Genomic DNA, 23,414 nt, shown 5'->3' on the forward strand with positions numbered 1-23,414 from the left:
ATAAAGTGGGCGGGTCACAACCTCTTTGCTCCGCTCCATTTTGATGCATCTTTGCAGACAAATAGACCCATGAACGTCTTTGTTTTCCTCGTCTGATCTTGAATCTGGACCCAAACTGTACGGCTGGAAAGTTCAGATATTGTTCACTTTATTTTTATTTGCACGCATATGTCAGGTTGTGAGGAGCTGTAAGCAACAACTGGAGACCCCTGTTATAGGTGACAGGAAGGGGGGCGGGCTTACTCCTCGCCAGTCGTTCTATCCACAACTCGGAGACAAATTCCAATTCTGAGGAACTGCTACAAATTTTTTGGTTTTAGCTAAAAATGACAAAATCTTTATTAAAAGACAACTAGGAACACTTAAAATGGATAAAAAAATTATCAGAGTGGAAATTTCTTTTCTAAGAATGATTAAAGTCAAGAGAAAATCCCATTCCAGAACACTGAGTTTGTGTGAGAATCTCATCTACTTCCTTCTATTTCTACATTAGTCTGTCATGTTTTTATATTAAACTCTGAAAATATCCAATAGTTGAGTTTTGTGTGAATCAAAGAAGCAACAAAGTATTTTGTAAAGTTTTTTTTTTTTATTGTGTCTTTGCAGTGAACAAGCACGTCCTGTTCCTGGAGAAGAGGAAGATCAGATCAATTTAAAAGTGCTTCATCGTCTGTACAGGCTTAAAGAGCAGAACGTTTGATTTGTTGTCTTTTGTTATGTCTTTTTTAAATTTGGTTTAATTAAAAGCCTCCTCATGCTCCTGCATTTTTGTGTGATTCATGTAAAGTTTTACCAGGACTTTCATCATCAACAGAAAGCAGAAGAACATCCCAGCTGATGGAGACGATCAGAGCGCATTCCTGTAGATTTCAATAATTCCAGTTCTGTCAGGAATGTTTTTTTTAATTCCTATTTGAAAAGATCAGGCTCTCAGAACAGTTCTGCTGGGAGGTTCTGTTTGGAGGGGAAGGACGTCTGCGTTCCGACGGCCTGGACGCTCACTCCTGCCACCTGATTGGCTCTGCGCGCCATCTCCTCCAGAGGCATGGAGGGCTGATCGGCCATGTAAAACGCCAGCGCTCCAATGAAGCTGTCGCCAGCGCCCTGAGGAGAAACAATATGTGCTGTTGAACCCGATTAAAGAACACACTCTCAAAAGTATATTCCATTTTAAAGCTGTTCGCTTTAACAGCAGGGGGTGCTGTGGCATTTATCTCTTCCACTCAGTTCAGCTCCAAATATTGGAACTAGTGGTGTTAAAGAGTCAAACAACCATTTATTTAGGGCTATGATCATTTTCACACTAAGTCTTCCTGAATTAATAATAAAAAAATTAAAAACTTCTGTAAATTTTCCCCAGGATTCAATATTTGAAATAAAGAATTGCTGCTAAAATAATCAAATTAAAAAGTGAATTTGCATTCATTGAGTTTTGAATTATCACAGCAGCTTATTTCCTTAAATACTCTGATAAATGGTGTTTTTAACATGTTTTTTGTGGCTTCTTTTCTCATGATTAAGGACATACATAAAGAAAATTAATCTTAAAGTTGCATTTCTGTGTATTTTTTTATTCAAACTGTGAATCTGGAGCACACGAAAAAAAGTCTGAAAAAAAATAGCATTTATGACGTAGAAAAAAGGTTAGTCGTCCGACTAGATCCATGCATGTCTTTGTTTTCCTCGTCTGAGCGTGAATCTGGCCCAAAACAACAGCCATTTCTATTGCACAGCTAATATTAGGTTGGGGGGTTTTAGGGGCTGTAAGCTAGTAAAGGGGAAAGGGGGTGTGGTTGCTCTGTGCCAACAGTCCCACCCACAAGAACTCCTGCCACTCTGCAGAAAATATGTCCTAGAAAATGATTTAAAAAAATATTTTGGCTAAAAACAACATAATCATAATTAAAGGACAACTGGGAACACTTTCACAATAGATCATTATTTATAAAAAATAAAAGCACAAATTTTCTTTCTTTTTTTTTTTTTTTTTAAGAGAAAAAAGTTCAGTCGAGCATCACATGGTAGCTTTTGGGCTTCACTCCAAATGTGAGCAGCTCAGGGTTTCACTGAAAGTACATAACCTGCCCCCCCTTCTATTGATAAAGGTGGAATGTCCTGTTTACGCCCCTGGGAAGGCGGGGGGGGTCTGCTGATGGGAAAAGGCACGGCGGTATGTAGGGACACGCTGGCGTTCAACCGCAAACAGGCCCTGACGCTGGTTTTCACAAGCCTGCTCCATTACTCATCAGCTCCGCTTGAAGGAGAGTTCATCACCCCCCCCACCGCCTGTCTCACAGTAACACTTGTGAAAAGATGAACATCATCATCCTGACCTTGCACTGGTTCTAGCTCCACACAGGCTCAGGATAAAGTGAGTGGAGGCTAAACGTAAGAGTTGGTTTAAGCCACCCCAGACTGCAGAGATGCTGGATAAAGAGACACCAGAGGTGAAGCCTTTTGCAGGCCTCTGTGTTCAAAAGTGTCTGCAGGGCGGCGGGGATGAACTACAGGTGAGCGGCCAAGCTGTGGTGGAGCAGATGATGCCACCCTGGTGGGGGTGAGTGGCTGTGACGCCAGTGCAGCATGGTCACAGTTACAAACAAGAGCAGGAGAAAAAGTGAAGGTTTTTGTGGTGATGATGACAGGAGATGCTTTTAGAAAACCCCGGTTCATTTCAGCGCTCCTTAAATCAGGTTAGTGTTTCATCTGCTGCTAAAACGCTGAAGCAACAACCATCTTTCCTGTACTACAGTAGAGACGGGAAGGAACTGGATTTTAGTCTAAAGATGAGATATTTTCAATGATATTTTACACAATTTAAAAAAATGCTGATTGTTGTATTTTCTATTGGCAATTAAGATATTTTTTTAATTGTATTTTTGTCTTTTAATGTCCAAATGCTGCACTCTTATCTAGTAGTTGCAAACTTGCAATAGTTGAAAATTAACTAATGGTAAATCCTCAAATTTGAATCGTCTTGCTAAAAAATGACTGAGCTGGATTTACATTTTTATTGTTCAGAAAGATAATTTTAAATAGCTAAGAAGCTAAAAAATATAGATACGTTCTGATATTTTTCATTTTCACATATTATTTGATGATAAAATGAATTATTTTCCATTATTTCCGTTATTTAACAACTTCTTTGACATTATTCACACATTAAAACCTCTTAATACTAATTATGCTAATTGTTTATAATATTTTGAGTTTGATACTAAAGTTTCAACAAACACTTTCTTCCACAGGAAGGGTCTTTAAACTACGGCCCGCGGGCCACATCCGGCCCACCTTTACATGTGGCCGGCCCCCTGAACAATAACAGAGACGCTTGATTGTATCTTTTTTCCTCAGTCTGTCCATGCGATCAAGACTCACATAGAACGTTTATTGCACCGTTCTGCAGTCATCAGGTGTTGTTTATTTCATTAAAAGGATTATTATTAATTTTCTGACTTTGTGAAGATCCTTAAGGGGTTATTAATTGGTTATGTGTGGCTTTCTGGAAAACTTTAAATGTTTACAATTAGACACACCTTTCCCCCTCTTCTGTTAGCCTACAGAACTGACCCCAGCCCCCCATCAGAGAAGAAAACAGTTATGTCGCCCTCACAAGAAAAAGTTTGAGGACTCCTGTTCTACAGGCATAAATATCTTCACACTTTTCTCTTTTGGTTAAACTCTCTAAGTTCAAACCTTCATAGAAAAATAAGTCCAATTTTATAGAATGAAAACAAACATCTGATTTGGGTAAAAAATATATGAAAATTGAGTCAAATGATTCTATGCAGGATGTACAGCACAGAGGAGATTGATGAACACAGTCTACAGTATGTAAAAAAAAAAAAAAAAAAAATCGGCAAAAGATGAACAGCGAAATGGCGAGGGACCACCGTATTCCAAAATATGGAGAACACCGTGCTGTTTGCTGCACCTGAATCTATATCTTTACACTATATCGTTAGGCGGGGGCAGTATTATGGTTCGGGGCAACGCCTCCCTCATTGAGGATGGGACACAGTCTGGGAATGACCTTTACCCTCCATGAGGGCAGCGGTCGCCTCAGCAGAGCGTCTTTATCAGAGACCAAAATCTGGGAGTGGGGTCCTGACCTCACTGGGATGCTGTCCATGCCAGACTGACCAGCAGAACCGGTTTGGCTGACATGTTACAAATGCTGGTTGATGCCATCTCACAGCAGGTCGACCAGCATGAGGAGGAGGTGCCAGGCTGATGGTCGCGTTTGGTTTCTTCCACACGGTTCAGCCATCCATCCATTGACAGAATATGCTGTTTGACATTGTTCATAGACAATGCAAATACTCTGTGCACATGCAGAGCACTTATAGAGTTAATGCTTTATCACAGGATGTGCTCCTTGACATACCGTAACCCTGACAGTGCACACAATCAACGTGAATCAGCTGATTCTAACAAATACGGCTTTTCATACCAGCAGCGTTAAATATGCCGCTTTTCACCGCGACAGAATCCGCTGGAATTATGTTAATAGCGTAAAAGATTTAAGGTAGTCAAAACAATGTAAATATTGGAGCTAAAGCTGTGGTGTTAGCGGGTTAGTTAACAGGTTTTCAATTCTTCTTATTTCTATGCAGAATTGTTGAAAAAAAGTAACAACTTCACATTTTTTTACTTCATAATTTTTACTACATAAGCAAAAGAGTTAATCTAAATTATCAAAATTTAACAATTTTTCTCATAATTATTTTTTTATATTTTGACATTATTACCAATAAACCACTAAAATGTTTCCAAATTACCTCTCAACTCAATACAAAATCTTCTGAGATTCAATGTAAAATCTAGAGCAAAGAGGTGGGTGGAGCCTGTTTACCTGCTAAACTAGGGGTGTCAAACTCAAACAAACAAGGGCCAAAATCCAAAACACATTTATTGAACACACTAAACCTAATATTTTAAACTTTAAAAACATACTTTTTCTTTTTTTTACATAAATATGAATAAAAACAGACAGGAAAAGTATTACAGAATAAATCAACTTAAACATCAAATAACTTTCAATATTTTACTCTCCATAAAAACATAATTAGAAAAAATTATACAAGTTAGAAATAAACTAAACATTAAACTCTCAAATTTATTTGCTTTTATGTCATTTTGTATATAAATTACAAAAGATTTTGATCAACAACAAATTAAATGATCCAAATAAGAACATGGTGTTGAACTAAACAAAGAAAGTCTGGAAATAAAAATAAAAATTGAATCAAAAACAAATCAAATCATTCAGTTTTCTTATCTCTGTGTCTTGCTGTCTGGCTGTTTTACTCTGTTTTGTTATTTTATCCGTTTATGCTTATTTCTTTCTGCACCATGAGTGAGAGGATGGTGACAGCCTTCTGTGTGTTTCAGACAGAAATAATATTAACTGATCTCTCAGCCTCCATAATGGTGGTGTTGCTGCAAGGCCCATTAATAACAGTAAAATAAAATGATCTGGCGGGCCGTATATAATTACCCGACGGGCCGGATCTGCTCCGGGCCGTGACTTTGACACATGTGTGCTAGAGTTTTTTAACCGTTTAGCACCAGAGCTTTAGCTCCAGTATTTACATTCTTTCGACTACTGTAACTCCTCAACAGTTTATGCAATTGATGTAATTCCAGTGGAATCTGCAGCGGAGAAAAGCAGTCTTGATGGACTATACAATAGTGAAGTGCTAAAACGATCAAAGTGAATCAGTAGATTCTGTAGAGGAGAAAATCGGCTTCGTGTTGCATATTGGTGCAAAGTTTGCCTGGAAAGCTGCTTCTCCTCATGCCAGAATCAAACACTGACAAGGCGTCAAAGAACGTCTAGTATTTAGGTGTTTTTGGCGACAGTTCTACGGTTAAAATCCCATTCCGATTATCTTTTGATCTCTTTTCCCAGTGGAATTTTTATTACGAATATGTAGTTTTTAGCAAAAATGTCAAAAAATAGCAAAACAGAGCGACAGTAATTCAGAAATTGATTTTTGGGCGGGACTGGTGGCGTGGAGAAAGCCTTCTCTCACTTCCCGTCATCCCTCTGTTAACAGCAGGGTTCTCAAATTCAATTTACTGTGGGGCCACTGAAGGCAGAGTTTGGCTGAGTCTGGGCCATATATGGTTCTATTTGTGCCAAAAACATGTTTTGTCTATGTCTTTGCTCCATTGTCTATGTTTTAATCCAGATTCCAGCTCAGGGGAGAAAAACAAAGACATCCGCGGATCAGAATTGAGCGGAGCAAGGGGACATATCCCCTTCCTCATACAAACATGCAATAGGGTGAAGGGGAGGGTGTCTGTATTGCAGTGCGCTGCGGGGGGTGGACTACCTGCNCTATTTCTGAATCAACACACAGTTTAGCAAAAACTGTCCCTTTCTTTAGCATCACTTTGAGTCACCACATCAAAGTAGTGCTTACAAACTAATAAAAGTGGAGTTCACTGTTCCGTCTCACTGGATGGTGGCTCATTTGACTGCATGAGCCACCATCCAACCTACCTCCATCCTCATAAATGTCTGCTTCTCGGAGACGAGCCGGTGATGCTCTCCGATCGAGTGACTGAAGCTCATCAAGGCTGACAAGTGCTTCTTCCTTCAGCTTGCTGTCCCTGGCCTCGACACACTTCACTGAAGGTTAAATCTGGAAGCCTGTCAATCAAGTGACACAAGTGCTTGGAGAGCGTGAGCTGTTATGCTTCTGCTCGTTGGCCTCAGCCCCTGCAAACTGACCTGTGCTGTCTTTCCTCTGCCTCGTCTGCCAGAGAGTTCACAATGAAGTTAAGAACCGCGATCTCCAGTGTGGAGCCATTTCATGTTTAGGAATTTCCACTGAAGAGTGCAAAAGGAGCTAGCACTAACCAAAGCAGCATTGTTTTATGCTCACTGTTTAAGTTAACGCAAAGATCAGGACATGGTTAACATGCTCTGTGATCATCATTTTTTTACTATCTTTTTAAAAAGAAAATATCAGTAATAATTAGGATGCTTTGATGGAGTCAATGACAAAACAGGGAAATCGTTTTTCTATAAATTTTAAATACAGTCAATATTTACCTTTGATTGAAAAAGAACATTTTGTGGTCTAAATGTCATAAGGAATTTTTAACTTTTTAAGGAACATTCTTGTTCTTATAGACGTGAATGTATTTCTATCACAACTGAAGAGATTTGGGTCAAGTTTTCAGCCACGCACCACACCAGACACATCAAAAATCAGCTGTTTTCGCTTCAGAGGAGTAAACATGGCCGATACTGGCTGACATGCAGGGAGCGGTTAGAGTGGTCGGAAGGAATTCCTGGAACTCTCTTCGTGTTTCTGTCATGCATGACCGCCCACTCCGGACTTTTTCCTGCAATTTTCTTCAGTTTTGTCTCCAGGTCAAGAATAAAACAGAGCAATGCAGTTATGTGTGAACGTGCCTCCTAAAGACTCTCCATCTCTTCATGAGTTAACTCCAAACGAGGCGTTTTGTGAAAAATTTCCAATAAAACTACAGCTAAATTAGCTTTACAAGTGGACTACAGACATTTTTTTGCTGAAAAAATACACACAACACCTTTAGCAAAGGGTTTTTCTGAGATAATTCATGGTACTGAGAGCTAGGCTAGCAGTATAAGCCAAATTGGAATGATTAGCAAAATTAGCATCTTTAGCAATGTGTTTTTCTGAACCATTAATGAAGATGAGTGCAATGCTAGCAGTATTAGCCAAATTGGAATGGTTGGCACAATTAGCATCTTTGTTTTTCTGAACCATTAATGATGATGAGTGCAATGCTAGCAGCATTAGCCACATTAAGATGGTTAGCACAGTTAGCATCTTTAGCAATGTGCTTTTCAGAGACAGTTCATTATGTTGAATGCAGTGCTAGCCCTTTTAGCAACATTAGCATAGTTAATTAACATCTTTAGCAATGTGTTTTTGTGAGATTATTAATGATATTTAATAAAACATACTGACAGTTTCCGCCACATTGGCATTGTTAGCACAATCAAAATATTTTGCAATGTATTTTTCTGAGATAATTAATTATGCTGAATGCAATGTTAACAATGTTACCCACATTGGCATCGTTAGCTCAATTAGCATTTTTAGCAATTTATTTTATTGAGATAACTTATGGTTTTGAGCACAATGTTAGCAGTATTAGCCATATTAGCATAGTTAGCACAATTAGCATATTTAGCAATTTGCTTTTGAAAGATACTTCATGATGTTAAACACAGTCAGTACTAGCAACACTTTTAGCAACATTAGCATTTTTGGGATAATTAACATCTTTAGCTATGCGCTTTTCTGATAGATGATGATGCTGAAGTCGATGCTCATCCTTTTAGCCACATTAGTATAGCTAGCACAATTATCATCTTTAGCAATGGTTTTTTGAGTGACATAGGTGACGATGCTAAAAGTAATAGTAAAATTGTTAGCAACATTAGCATAGTTAAACTAAGTTGGATCTTTAGGAACCTGTATGTCTGAGATTGTTGATGATGTAGAAGGCATTGCTAGCATTAGCGCCTGGTGCAGCTTGCAAGCACACAAAGAAGAAACAGAACCACATCAGAGGATTCAAAGATGACAGGAGCACACTAATGCTATGATTGACAGCATGTCTCTGTAGAATGTCAGAACCCCCCCAACTCCTCCATAAAAAACAACAACAATTAAACAGGTGCTGCTTCAATGGAGTCCCTTCAGCCTCCTGGAGCCCTGATTCTCTTTTTCATGTGACAGACGAAGCAACAGTTTACTGGGAGAGCTAACCGTCTCTGTCATTAAAAGGCACCCAGGGGAGAGTGGAGCCCAAACGAGGGGCAACAGTGATTCACAGAGACTTCCCTGCCTGGAAGCTTCCAGTAATCCTCCGCCTGGGAGGACAACTCTCAAACAACAGAGGAGGATAACAGAGCAGAAAGATCCCACAGTGTTTAGCTGAAGTGGTTACATCAGTCGCGTCTCCTGAGCGTCTGCCACGTCTTTGGCGTGGGTCATTGACGTGTCTGAGAAGAGGCAGATGTCTTTCCATAACAGCTGGGATGCTAAACAGCAGGAGCTGCATCATGTTCTGTGCATTAAATCATGGTGATTCTGCATTTTTCTCTTTTAGTCATGCTGACCCACGAGCTCGCGGGGTTATACTCAGGAGCCATTCCATTACCTCAGACTTCCAGGAAGAAAGCGTGCAATTACTTATCACATGTCTACTCTTACTGAGAAAGACTGGGACTAATTTGCCCATCCAGACCAACTGGGCCATTGTAATGTCTGGGTTAGGCAGTGCCGTCTACATTCTGGACCTCCCAGACAAGAGGAAATGAAGGCCACCCAGGCCCTGCTGAGACGGAGAGCTGCTCAAGTCTCATCTCGAGGAGCAGCTGTGATCACAGAGAGAAGGACGCTTTTCTCACAGATCTTCTAGATTCATATCCTTGACTCAAACTTTACTCACTGCTGCGGGGTGAGGTGTGTTAGTCAGTCGGTTACAGATGATGGAAATGATGAAATGGTTATCTTCAGAGTTCCCATGCTGAACATGCTCGGTTTATCACAGCTTTATCAGCAGGGGAATGAAGTGAAATATAATACTGTTGTTTTTAGACTATAAGTCGCTCCTATGGGTCGCAGATGCCATAATAATCATAAATACGTCTCACTGGAGTATAAATCACATTTTTGGGGAAAATGTATTTAACAAAATACAAGAAGAAGAACAAACATCTTGAAAGGTAAATCATATTAACGGAACATATAACAAAAATAGACAGAATATATGGCTGCTTCACTACCGTATTTATCTTCATGAAAGTGTCTAGTATTTTAACACAACATATGAACAATTATTCAGATAGCATAAAGAGCACGCTAAAAAGTCAACTAAACTCTTTAAGTCACTAAATTCAATGACTTCTTCATTGTCTGTTTCACTTTAGAACACTTCTTCTATGCTTCTGTCAGTAGCTACACTGCCCTCTACTGGGAAAATAATAAACACATAAGCTTATTTATTTGTTTATGTTAGGTATTGTAAAAGTCGCACCTGAGTATTGTCATGAATGGGTCCCTAATCTCCCCTCTGGCCATCAGTGGGATCCATCACCTTAGTACTAGCACATCCTGGGTCTCCACACTACACTTCCCATCAGCCCCTGCTGTCACTCTCTGAAGCCCAACAGCTCATTTTCTATCTGCAATCACTCCAAGCAGTATTTTGTCAGAGCTCAGTGGGAAGTCTTGTTTGTGCCACTCTGCCTGCCTTACTGAGCGTTCTCACCCTGACCTGAACTTCTGTTTCATCTGACCTTATTGTTTGCCGCCTGCCCTGACCCTGACCTCTCTGATTGTTCTCTGATGCCCTCATGCTTGTGTTTGACCTCTGCCTGCCTGACCCTGATTTAGCTTTGTGGACTTTTAGCTGTGCTTCACACCTGTCCTTCTGTCTGTGCCAATAAATCAGCTGCACATGAATCCAGCTGTGTCTTCCCCTTTGTGACGAGTATAAGTCCCACTACCGTCCAAAATATGCAAAAAACACATTTTATACTTAGAAAAATAAAGTTATCTAAAGTGGGTTTGTGAGGCCACCGAATGAGGTCACCAAGAACGGAAGTCAAAATAGCCAGTGAGTTGGCACAGTGACATCTGTCGACCAAGACTACAGTCATATACCCCAAAACGCTACCACATGGTGAGCTAGATGAAAGTTTTTCAGAAACTTTGGCAAGTGGCAGTGCGGTGGCATAAGTAAATCAGGAGGCGGCAGCTTTTACACCCCACACAGTGGATACGAAGGTTTCAAGAAAAAGTAAATATTTTACGGCGACTGGACATTTTTTCTCTAAAAGTTGACATTGATCAGTGGTTGCCTGGCACATTTCATGGTCACCCGTTGGCAGTCCAGTGAAGGGCGGGGATGACGCCATTACGTAATCGGGTGACACCTGACCTGGGCGGCCACAGAGCGAATCGCCAGCCGGCAGCAGCTCTAACTAGATGATATGTCCATATCAAGTGACAGCGGCTGATAGTTGCCCGGTATCCTGGGGTATATAAAAGCGGGCCATTCTACACATCTGACTGCCACTGTCTACATTCATAACCATGCCAACGATTTTCAAAGAGATGAGGAAGCGGCATGAAATCTTAAATATTCTGCCGGTGCCTCCCCATCACACAGTTGTATTTGTGACCGTAGCGCTGGTTTACATCATGATGCAATCTGAGCAAAAACAGACAATCTTCTAAAGACATCTTCAATTGGAGACAAGACTAACACGACGTGATGATAACCAAGCCAAGGCGCAAACTGACAGTGTGATTACAACCTGTTTGCACCCACCCCTCTAGTGAAAAACGTCTAACTGGAAAGGGGATTATAACGTCCAAAAGAGTTAAACACAACAGAATTTATGGGCCCATCAAAGAGCAGAAATGTGACTGTAAGGGGGGCGGAGGCCATGAAGCAGGCCCGACCACAGCTTTCTGCTGACTGTTGCAAGTCCAAGAAGTGAGTCACGAGAGGGGAGGAGAACTGTGGTGGTTAAGTACTCCTGGGGGCTGCTGGGAAAGAGCAAAGGTTGTGAATAAGAGGAGTTGTGTGCGTCTCCTTGTGGGGGCCATAAGGAGGTCAGGAGAAAAAGCACGCTCTGTTGTTGCAAATGACCCAAACGGCTGCTGTAAACTCCTGTTTGCAACGCCAGAAACCTCAGGACCGGCAGTTCTGGACTGCATCTGTTTTCTTGTCCGACATTAAGCGCAGATCACATGGTTGGGATGATTCTACTCCCGTGTTTTCTTTCTAATTGCTCAAACGGTTGGAGAAACAACTGAAACTGCAGCAGGTTCGGCTGACAAACAGGACGGCGGGATGACGTGTTTGGCTGGGAGAACACAAGCCCCACAAAACCCTTTGTGGCGGCCAAAGCCAGGATGACTCTAGTGTGATGAAAACAAGCCGCAGAGGACAGTGGGAAATGACTCAGCTCTCGCTCAAGCTCTATTAAGATTACAGTGGGTTTGGGTGATTACCCCACTCACAACAGATCTTCACACACTTGTGGTGAATGGGTTAAAAATGGACCAGCACCTGAAAATACTCTCCAGAGTGCAAACAGCAACATGTGGGCTGAAATTAATCATCTTTTTTTTTTTTACTGGCACTTACTATAGGGGAGAGGCTTTGAAAACACTAATATATAAATACATATGTGTGTGCATACAAATGCATGTAACAAAATTTAACACTGGAGAAAAAGCGCCAGTGTTGACCTTGTTTTGTACTCCTGTAACTCTTCAACCATTTGCACAAATAATGTAATTTCAGCAGATTCTGAGATGGAGAAAAATGGTTTTGCACTGTTATTCTGTTTTGCAAAGCCGATATGAAAAAACATTTTTCTCCGTTTTAGAATTAACTAATTTGTGTATTTGCATGAATGGTCTAAAGCAGGGGTGTCAAACTCAATCGCACAAGGGGCTTAAAACACACTTTAGATTGTAGGCCAGACAGGATAAACGTTTATTGAACACTCTAAAACTAAAATTTTCAAACTATAAAACTGCAACCTTTTAACAATTATAAACTACATATATATAAGTACTGAGTGCTAGTGTGAATGCTGTAAGTTGAATTTGGCCACTGAAGATCCTAGTACTGATAGCTGAAGATGCTGAAATTGATAGCTAAAAATGTTGAAGCTGATAGCTGAAAACGCTGAAGCTGATAGCTTGCACAAAATATTAGCTAAATGCTAAATTAGGCGAAAAAACTAAAACAAAAAACTTATGTTAGACAAAACAGAGGGCATTTAGCAAAAATATCAGCTAAACTCCAAAACAGCCTAAAAAACTCAAAAAGAAAACTTTAAGTTAGCCAAAATCGCTAGCATGTAGCTGAAATATTAGCTAAACTCCAAAACAGCCTAAAATTCTTAATAAATGTCAAAATTAAAAACCTGATTATAATAATAAAAAGGCAGGAATATTATTTCAGAAAAAAATAACTTAAACCTTAAATAACTTTCAATATTTTACCTTCCATAAATCTATATTAAGATTGAGTGCAAGATAACATTGGGCCACCATCTGCTCTCTTTGGGGTCCAGATGACTCCACGTTTAATGTAAACAAGCTAAGGAGAGCTGAAGGGTTACTAACAATAAAATAAAATGATCTGGAGGACCGGATATAATTACCCGGAAGGCCGGATCCGGCCCTCGGGCCTTGACTTTACACATGCGGTTTAAAGCTACGCTCATACCGCCCTCGGCAACACGCATTCAAGTGACCACTTCCAATGATTAGTCTGTATAAATGCCCATTTTGGGTTTCCACCCAAATGGGCATGAACCTGAGCCTGACGACGTCTGTGTTTCAAATAGAGATAAACCAAATCCAAACCCTTTTTTTTAAATCTGAGGGCTTCCCTGAATCTGAGTAGCTGATAAGTGATAACTTGTTGTGCTGACTGGGACTTGTGTCTGCCCATGTGATACTGATTGGTGGATTTCCTTGCATTACTACTCCTTCAAGGATATTAGCTGCACAGCTCCTGAAAGATTTCTATGACATATTGTATTTTTACTGGCGGTTAGACAGTTCATTGCATTGCAACCATGGACTAGAACTCTGTGTTCTGACCTGATCTGTGGTCCAATTAAAACAAGATGCTGATTTGAGGTCAAGTGTCTGAAAACTGAAGCTTGGAAATGATCTCCTGCTGTTCCAGATTGGTTAAAGGTTTTTTTTTTAATCTTTTTTGGTCTTTTAATAATGATTGTGTTTTTTTAAGCTTAAATGTAAAAAAAACTGTTGTTTTCTAGGTCATAGTTTCTGCAGAGCGGCAGGAGTTCATGAGAGTTGGACCATTATCACAGTCTTCCCATCATCCCTTTGTTTACACTCTCTCCTGCTAGCTTACAGCCCCTCACACCCCCAACCTAACATAAACTGTGTAACAAAAATGGCGAGCATTATCACAGCCATCCAGTCGAACAGTTTCTGATCCAGATTCCAGCTCAGATGAAGAAAACAAAGACGTTCATGGATCTATTTGTCTGCAGGTGGATGTGGGAGAAAGGACTCAAGCAGGGAGTTATGGGATATTTTCTCTTTTTGAAACAGCTCCTGATTTGCAACGATTTAATTAAAAAAAAAATACTTATTTTCTTATATACGTTTGCCATCGTTGAAAAAATGCCACAAAGACATGTAAAAAAACAAAGAAAAAACCCCACAAGATTCTTTGGAGTGGGTCTTTAAAATGTACTTAAAAAGCTGATTGGTCCCTTTATTATTACAGGAAATTGTTTAAATAAGGCAATAATGCCATAACCATTTTCCACACTATTTTTGGGTTGCTTTTCTATTGACAAATACATGACTAACCATAACTGTAATCTAGTTTAACTGCAACTTCTGAATTTTTTCCTTATCATTTTCCAGGAAAGCGTGTTTTCTACCTTGTTTCCTAAAACAGCCTGATGCATCATGGGGAGACATAGACAGATGGATGAACCCTGAGGAGGAAGAGTCTGCTGCAGAATCGACTACGTCTTTAATTTATCACATTTAAAATAAGGTCACATCAGGTCACAAAATCAGGAAGAAAGTTCAGTGGAACTGACCCTATAATACACTATGAGAAAATGAAATGATTTCTAATTAACCAAAATGAATCTATGTAAAATAAGACATTTTTTATTGTGTAGACATTTACATTTATATCTCCCAATGTTGTGTAGAAAGCAGTCGTCAGAAATCGACTGCAGAATATCAGCAGACCCTCCACGTGTTGGTCAATGAGCTGATTGTGCTTCTATCTGTAGATCATACTGAAAGCAGAACTAAAGTGGAGTTTGTGTTCTGTTATTTAAAACTTAGAGATCTCTGTAAGGACAAAATTATTTAATAAATCCTTATAAATCTGCCACTTACTGATCATTTGGGGTTTTTTTTTGCAAGCATTTTGACGGGAAATTATTTTTTTAAAAAACAAATTTTAATAGTAAATATTCAACATGTTTGCACTTTTAGGAAGGAAAAAATGTCATGTCATTAAATAAAACCCCTTGAATCCTATCGATACACTAACATCAAACCAATTTTAATACAAACAGACCTTAAATCAGCATTTACTTGAAAGCAAAACCATACTTTGAATTTTGTCAGAGTTGAAAATAAACCGAGATTTCAAGGGGTTAAACACCCACATTTCCAAAATATGATCTATTAAACAAAATCCTGCAATTTTCTCAAACTCAAAAACAAAATATTAGATCATATATTGTTTTTGAGACGCTATAAAAAAAAGACTTATAAGCAAAGTGTCAGCTGTTGGATTTCCTAATCTAAACAACAACAAAACTAAAAGAAACAAAATAAAATTGGAATCAAAAGTGATTCAAAATTAATTATGAGACATAAAAGCAGCAAAGACATATCGAGTGTATTTCAATTTAAAAAAAATAAGATGTTATTACTTTTGTTATTATTATAATTAGCTTAATAAGGCGTGATGACACCACTGATGATGTCATTTCTAAATGAGGTTGCCTGGAGTTCAGGTGTGAAGAAGTGAATTAATAAATCTAGCAAAGAAACATGAGTATATGACAGCATAAATGTTCTTCTTACTGTAGTGTCGACTGCTGTGACTGCAGTAGCTGGAACGTGTATTGACTTGGACTCCTGTGCCTTGAGCACCACACAGCCTTGGGATCCCAAAGTGATGATGACTGCGCTGCACCCTCGCTTCCGGAGCTCTTGAGCAGCGCGATGGGCATCTTCTACATCAGCGACAGAACAGCCAGTGAGCAACTCTGCCTGGAAGAGAAGACACAAACAGCTGAGTTTGGAACCACAACAATCGAAGGTTAGGAGTTATAATTATAGGAGGAACAAAACCCCACACTGGAGTGGGATGCAGGGAGGGTAAATAACAGAAAACTCCAGAGGTAGATCAGATATCACATGCTGTGACACAGGAAATGTTAAAGCTTCATTTTCTGATCTTTTCTTTAAGGAAATGCTTAACAGTTTCATTCAACATCAAGGTTGACAAACCCTTACTGCTTGCTGTTGTGCTGTTTAAAAGTCAGTTATTAATTTCACATTCATCTTGGTCAAGGTGCCACATAAAACAGTCAGTAAGTGAATAAATAACTGAGAAGCTCCTCATAGCTCCAGCATAATGAAAAAAGAGAGAAAGGAAGAGTCAAGGTCTTCAAGAATATTCATACGGTGATGCTTTTTCACACGAATGTCAATAAAGATGAGAGGTTTTTTTTTCACTCGAAGAAAGTTTCTTATTATACTTTCAACAGAATATTTTACAGTATGCATTTCCAGCATGTTGACTCATCAACTTCAAGTCTTATTCGAAACTATATTTTTATCTATTGTAAAAATGATCCCAGTGGTCTTTTAATTATAATTACGCAGTTTTTAGCCATTTTTTTTTTTTTAAGTGTTGTTTTCTAGAAAATAGTTTCTGCAGAGCGGCAGGAGTTCATTCGAAATTTGCCTTTGGTTGTGGGCGGGACTGTTTGCCCAGAAGTCAGTCTGCATTAATTTCCCATGATCCCTTGGTTTACACTCTCTCCTGCGAGCTTCTCACCACCCCAAGCTAACATTAGCATAATTTTGGGAACTATCCAGCCATACAGATTTGAGCCAGATGCCATCTTGGACTAGGAAAACAAAGATGTTTATGGACGTTTATGCATCAGAATTGGAGTGGAGCAGGAAGACTTTGGTCCACCCGTGGTAGTGTTGTATCACAAATCTGAGCTTTTTCAAATGATGGGTTTTGGTCTTCTCCTGATCCAAAACTATTTGAATAAAGAACACTCAGAAAAGCAGTTTTTGGACACCCATGATATATGAACACCAAAAACACCATTTTCATTGAAATGGGTCTCTAATTAAATGTAGAAAAGTCCTAAATAGTGTGGATTTTGATATAACATAAGAGTTATAGAACCTGCAATGTTAAAAAAAATCAAATTTCTGAAGTAGAATTTTGTTATTTCATGGTCAAATACTGCAAAACTACACTGCAAATAAGTGAAGACTTCACCCTTGTGATGGAAGTCATGCAGAATCCTTACTGAGCTCATTCCCTTCTGTGGCTCAGAACTTGTAGAACGTTCTGAAAACTGCAACTAAGTGACTACTTTCACATGCACACCACATACTCCAGGAAAATGTAATGGATTTGCCTTTGTTGCATCAGCAGGAATGTTTATGTTTGTGTGTTTCTGGGTATTTTCTGAGTAATATGCTGTTAAAGACACTGGTGAGCAACACTGGGGCCCCTCAGGGAGCGGTGCCATCACCATTCCGATTCACCCCATGTGCTGCACATTCTTTATATGAATTGGCATAGCGTAACAGCCACTGGTATTACAAAGATGCGGCAGTTGTGGCGTGTGTAAGAGGAGGAGCTAAAGTAGAAAGAAGGAGGGTTGTTGGCATATTTACAGCATGACGAAGAGAAACACTTTAATCCTAAAATCCCCATTCTCCAATTAAATAATATCTGCCTGTGCAGAGACAGAAGAGACGGGATGCAGTTACACAAGAATCTGGGAGTAAAACTGAATGATTAAATTGACTGATCTGGATTCCAAAATCTATAATAAGCGACAGATATTTCTCTCTATGGATATTAAGACCTTTTATTGTACGTAGAGAGATGCCTTAATCACTGCAAGTGCTATTTTCTTTGATGTGGACTGTTGGGGCTCGAGAGTCAAGCTCTATCGTGCATGCATAAATATAACTGCTGCAGTCTAGACCATTGTACTAATTTGTCTAAATCAAACACTTTACAGGAGAACTTGGATAAATGCCATTCCTGAGTAACTTAATTAGTCTATTGGTTAGGTTCATTGACTGTTTATGAGAATTGGACCGAGTGAGTGTGACATAATCCATAAAAAATGTTTTCCAATCAAATTAAGTCAGTTCAGTTGGCAATTTTTTGCAACACGGACGTGGCCATGTTGGAGCAAGATGACGTCACTAAGTAGCCTAAATTTGTCTGAGTCATCGTTTTTCAGGCTACAACTCTGACCAATGAGCTTGTTGGAAGTCCACACCCCTACCACTGATAACGGGCTACATGAAAACTGTCAATCAAACGTTTTAAAAGTTAGATGTGAGATCACATACTTTTATATATGATTGTTCAGTTTATTACTTGAATAACTTGCACTACTGAAAAATGATCATGAAAAAAATGGATTGGCAAGAAAAGGTATCAGAGCAAGAGTGGTTATTCTGACCAAAAGAATGACTGAGTAATAGTTGTTTATTTCTTTATAGTAGTCTATGGGATTTTGGTTTCATGAAACCAGCAGGTACTTCCTGGTTGGTACGTCTGGGAGGAGGGGTCGCTCAGTCCAGTTCTCATATACAGTCAAAAGTCAAGTTATACCTATGTTGAGGTGGTTCCAAATTAGTTAATGTAGTTTGTCGATCCGGGAAGTGCTGGTCTTGACAAGCTCTTTTAAACTCTGGTGGAGGGCATAGGAGCGATGATCAACATGCTCAATTGACCACAGTTGTAAATTATTGTAAATCAGTGAAAGTTCGTTCCACGAAGCTCTTCACTTCCTCGTCCGAGCTGACATCCAGCTCAAAACGATACTGCTAGACATGTTTGTGTCGCAGCGGTGATGATTTTCACTATCAAAACACAGAGCTACCATAATCAGACGGGGGTTCCAGACTGACCTCTGAATGCCTGACCCTGATTTAGCTTTGAAGACTTTCAGCTGTGCTTCATTCCTGTCTGAACTAATAAACCTGCTGCAAGTGGAACCAGCTGTCTGCCTATTTGTGACACAATGGTCACTACTTTTTAATTTTTTTAAACAGCAAGTGTGATGTCACCAATTTCACAAAGTAACAATCTAATCAATATCAGTAATTTACGATTTCTATGTATGACTACACTGTGTTCTGATGATGAAAACAATGATGGTTTATTAAAAATTACATTTAAAGGCATTTTTTTCGGATAAATTGTTCAAATGCAATGCATTGTGGTCTATATTTGCCAATCTAGTGAGCATCAATGTACACCGGTTTTACGCAAAGACTTCTGGAAAATCGCTAGAGCCCTCAATTTTAGAAATGTAGATTGGGGCAGCACTACAAAATGGCAAACGCACTTTATAGTGAGTAGTGAAAGAATTTGGACAAACCTATAGAGCAAAACGACACTCCAGGAGGGTTCTAATCATGGGAATCAGGCTATAGAAATGAATTGGAGGGAACTACGTATCACACATATCAACATTATATTAAGTCAACTAAAGAATAAATTACAAACTAAACTAAAGTTATTTTTATCCTAAAAATTACCTTTTAAAAACAAATAAAGGTTTATAAATCAACAAAAACAACAAATTAAAAATGTCAACACCCCCTTTTCCTCCGTCCAGATGGTTGGGTCCTGCTAATGATCTTCAGTATAAAAAGCACCTCCACCCTCAATCAGAACATTAGAGCATGAAGACTCAACAAGATCCAAGAAAACCTCTTAACTCCATGAAACCATAAAATTAATATTACGACAGAAAGATACAAGAACAAAAATGACTAAATGAGTCCACAACATAAAGTTAATCTCAAATAAAGTGATTATTTTAATTATTTAGTGTTAAAACCTTAAATGAATTGTAATAAAACAACAAATTAAAAATCTCCCGTGTGAGCAACATTTTTGGCAAGTACTGAAATAACAGACGAGCTCTCTCAGTCCTCACCAGCCTCTTGTTAAAGTGTGGATGAACTGTCAGCTCTGAGCGCATTCATCTGTAGCTCTGGAGGTCCTTAGCTGGACATCAAAGATAACTCCACTTGCCGTAAAGCATTTCAGCGTAGGACGTGGGCTGAAGATCAAAGAGCACCTGCACTTTGTCATGCTTAAGCCCCCCTTTAACTCCTTTCATCCCCCGAGTGGGAGCACGAGAGCTCGCACGAACATGCACGCTCACCTGCGGAATGAGAGCCAGCTACAGCCACAGCTCTGCTCTGAGAGGGAAAACTGAGGCGGACCGGGGACAATTCAACACTAACATTACACAGAGTATCCGCGCTTCTGGAGCCCGCAGCAACCCGGAAGCCAGAGAAGAAAAAGAGACGCTTTGTTAGTCATCCGCTTCACACCAGAAGAGGGAATTTATCAAACTTCCTAAACACGGCGTGGAAAACGCTGCTCCCCTGCTTACCACACACAAATAGGAGGGCTTATTTTTTTTTTACAAAGGCAGTATAAATCTTTTTCTTTTTATGTTCTACGAGCTGATAAGAAAAAGTAATCCAGACATTTTTTTATCCTGCTCTAAAAACTGTCTGCAGATCTTCCTTAACCTTTTCCTTCAACCAAAAACATTAAATATGTAAAAAAACAACAAAAATAAAATCTGTAGAAGGTTAATTTTTTTAAATGAAGGCAAAAACTAAGCTTAGTATGTAAACTTAACCATCCTAAACTAATTGGGAGAATTCATCTTCTTTCTATAATGGATATTTAGGACCACCATGAAAGAAAAAAAGAAAATAAACTTCAGAAACAAATTGCACAAAAAGTCATACAATTATGAGAAAAAAATGATTGCAGAATTATGAGGAATAATTCATACAATGAGAAAAAAATTGCACAATTATAAAAAGTACACATTAGAAAAAAGTCATACGGTTATAGGAAATATAATCGTACAATTTTGAGAAAAAAGTTATGAAACGAGGAAAAAGTAGCTTTTAAGAATAAATAATCAAGCAATTCTGAAATATAAGTTGTAAAATGAGGAAAAACGTTGTACTAACATTGGAAAATGTAGTCATACAACTATGAGAAAAAGCTGCAAAATATATTTAAAAAAACAGTTGTACAATAATGAGAAAAATACGACTATTCGAAAGCAGTCGCACAATGAGAAAATAGTTTTACGTTTGTAAAAAAAATTGTTGTATAATCATAAAAAAAATAGTCATATAAATGAGAAAAAGTCGTAAAAGGAGAAAAGAGTACAATTATAATAAAAAATGCAATTATGAGAAAAAAGTTGTATAATGACAAAAATGTTCTACAATTATGACCATAAATAGAACAAATGTGAAAAAATGTAGAATTATATAAAAAAACAGTAGTACATTATGAAAAAAAATAGTCATAAATTAGAAAAAACTCAAAAATATGAAAAAATTGTTGTACATTTATAAGAAAAAAATGTTGTTTAATTCTGAGAAAAATAGATACACAATATAAGAAAAAAAGTTAAATAATGAAATGAAAAAAATAGTAATACAGAAATTAATAAAAAAAAAGTCAAGCAATAAAGAGAAGAAAATTGTGTATTTTACGAGTCATAAATTTTTGAAAGTCATGAAGTTATTAAGTTTTTTCACAAAAATAAAGTTGTACATTTAGAGAAAGAGTAAAGCAGTGAAGTTCTTCAGAAGTAAACTGCATCACTCCTTTCTTATCCTGTCAGACATACGTATTTTTGTTTTCTATTTTTTTTTATCCAAAAGATTGAGTGTAAAACTACAATGCGTTTATCTTGCATACTTGTAAGTATTATGTTGCTTCAATTTTTTTACCCAACTGTAGCTTTAACCTCCTTTTTGTCAGATCGTTTTAGAGTATTCTTGACTGGGGGAATATTTTTAGAGCTGCATTTGTGGAGCATCCAAAATACCCTCACAGCTACGGCATCACCTGATGCTCCGGAGAAAGAAGATAAGACGTGTAGCGCTTTTGTCGACTCTCCCTTTCATGTTGCCACACCTGGTAATGCCACTTTGACACCCGGTATCACCATATCAAACAAGGCCCCCTGTTGAAACTCATCCATTTCATCCCTGAGGGTGGAGGGGTGGGGGTGGCTGACTAAGTTAAAAAGCACATCTGCGGGGTTGTTGTTTAATGCCATTCCCATCTATGCGTTCCCCCACGCTGCTCATCTGTCATTACCTGACAGTCAGCACTCTGGGAAGCTTGCTGCAGCTTTTACTGTAAAAAGGTGAAGACTTCCAGGTTTGCCGCCTTCTTCATAGAGAAACAATGAAGAACCGAAGCTGCATTGAGGTCATTGAGCAGTGAACTTGAAATCAGTTTGCTATTTTGATCATTGCTAACACAGGATGACATGAAGTTGATGACACTTTTTCTTTAAATAGTTTTGGTCCAGAATATCTAAGAAACTCAACTAATGTTAGATGAAACAAAAAAGGCAGTAAAAATCAGAACCCACTTCTGAATCTTCTCATATAAAGTTATATTGTGTGCGTCTTTGTATGTGTGTGACTCATCACCTCAGACTCATTACAGCAAAACACATCCGAGCACGTGTAGAAGTTGAGGTCCAAGTCAGAGATGGCGGGTGCTGGGTTGAATATGGTCTTTACTGCAACAAGAAAAAACACATTAATTCATTTTAAACAGCAGCGATCATTTTCTACTGGACACTGAAAGCATTGCTAGTTTCTCATTTACACAGATTACACAGAACGGTGTCAGCCCACAGACCATTAAAGCTGACTCACACGGGAAAATGTGCTCCACTTTTGTTCTTGCAAAGCAAAGGTATGAGAAACAGGACAGGACAAGAGTGAGAAATAAAGTTACAGAGACATAAAAACTCAAATTAAAAGGCCTTTATCACACTATTCTTAAGGCTTTCAGTGTAAACCATATTCATATGTAGAACAATATATTACCTTTGGCACACTAAAAAAACATTTTTTAATGAAATATGAATTATTTTCAGGAACTTTTTTTCCACCTGGATGTAAGACGCCTCAGTCTCTAAGGCTCCGCCTTTCACTCCTTGTGGATGCCGCCCATTTTATGGCGTCATTCTAGAGCTGGCCCTTGGCAGGACGTCTGTGTTTCCCTCCATGAAAACTAACAACATCCGAACTTTTGTAAAGACAGATGTGCATATTTGTGTGTATAAAATGAAAGTGTTTTGCTAATCACCGTTATCTCTGTGGAGAACGTAGGTGTGTGTGTTAGCCTGGGGGGCGGTACTAGCAGTGCAGACACTTCTTGTAAGGGGCTGTTCTGTTTGTGATGTAACAATGTGAGGACCAACTCATTTTCTTGAATTGGGAGGGGTTGGTGTTCAAAGCGCAGGGTTTTCTGAATTCTTCCCATCTCCCTACCCCTTATATTTAGCCCTCCAAATGGAGATTTATGTAAAAGTAGTGTCTCAGATTTTGGACATCACTTTTGCTTGATGAAGTCACCAATAGCCGCCGGTCAGATGCGTTAGTGCGAAACTTCCAACTCTTGAACATACACAACAACAGTTTTATAACTTTAAAAAGGTCATGCTACAATAAAAAGTCATTAATAACATTTAAATGTAAACCTCTGTGCTT

The 23,414-nt window shown here is 38.7% G+C and overlaps 2 protein-coding genes across 2 annotated transcripts in view; one reads left to right on the top strand and one right to left on the bottom strand.

Annotated features, from left to right (window-relative positions):
• mrpl33 (mitochondrial ribosomal protein L33) overlaps nucleotides 1-765 on the top strand; it is a 2,587-nt gene extending 1,822 nt beyond the window's left edge. The window contains exon 4 of the mRNA XM_024276953.2: nucleotides 607-765. Within this exon, the coding sequence (XP_024132721.1) occupies nucleotides 607-656 (50 nt within the window). The 3' untranslated portion in view covers nucleotides 657-765. The remainder of the gene's footprint in view (nucleotides 1-606) is intronic.
• Nucleotides 570-23,414, bottom strand: part of rbks (ribokinase) — a 48,130-nt gene continuing 25,285 nt past the window's right edge. Inside the window, exons 7-9 of the mRNA XM_024276940.2 lie at nucleotides 22,344-22,435; nucleotides 15,648-15,836; nucleotides 570-1,104 (exon numbers count right to left, since the gene is read on the bottom strand). Of these exons, the coding sequence (XP_024132708.1) occupies nucleotides 931-1,104; nucleotides 15,648-15,836; nucleotides 22,344-22,435 (455 nt within the window). The 3' untranslated portion in view covers nucleotides 570-930. The remainder of the gene's footprint in view (nucleotides 1,105-15,647; nucleotides 15,837-22,343; nucleotides 22,436-23,414) is intronic.

This window comes from Oryzias melastigma, linkage group LG22 (genome assembly GCF_002922805.2).
Source record: "Oryzias melastigma strain HK-1 linkage group LG22, ASM292280v2, whole genome shotgun sequence".
NCBI classification, from domain to species: Eukaryota; Metazoa; Chordata; class Actinopteri; order Beloniformes; family Adrianichthyidae; genus Oryzias; species Oryzias melastigma.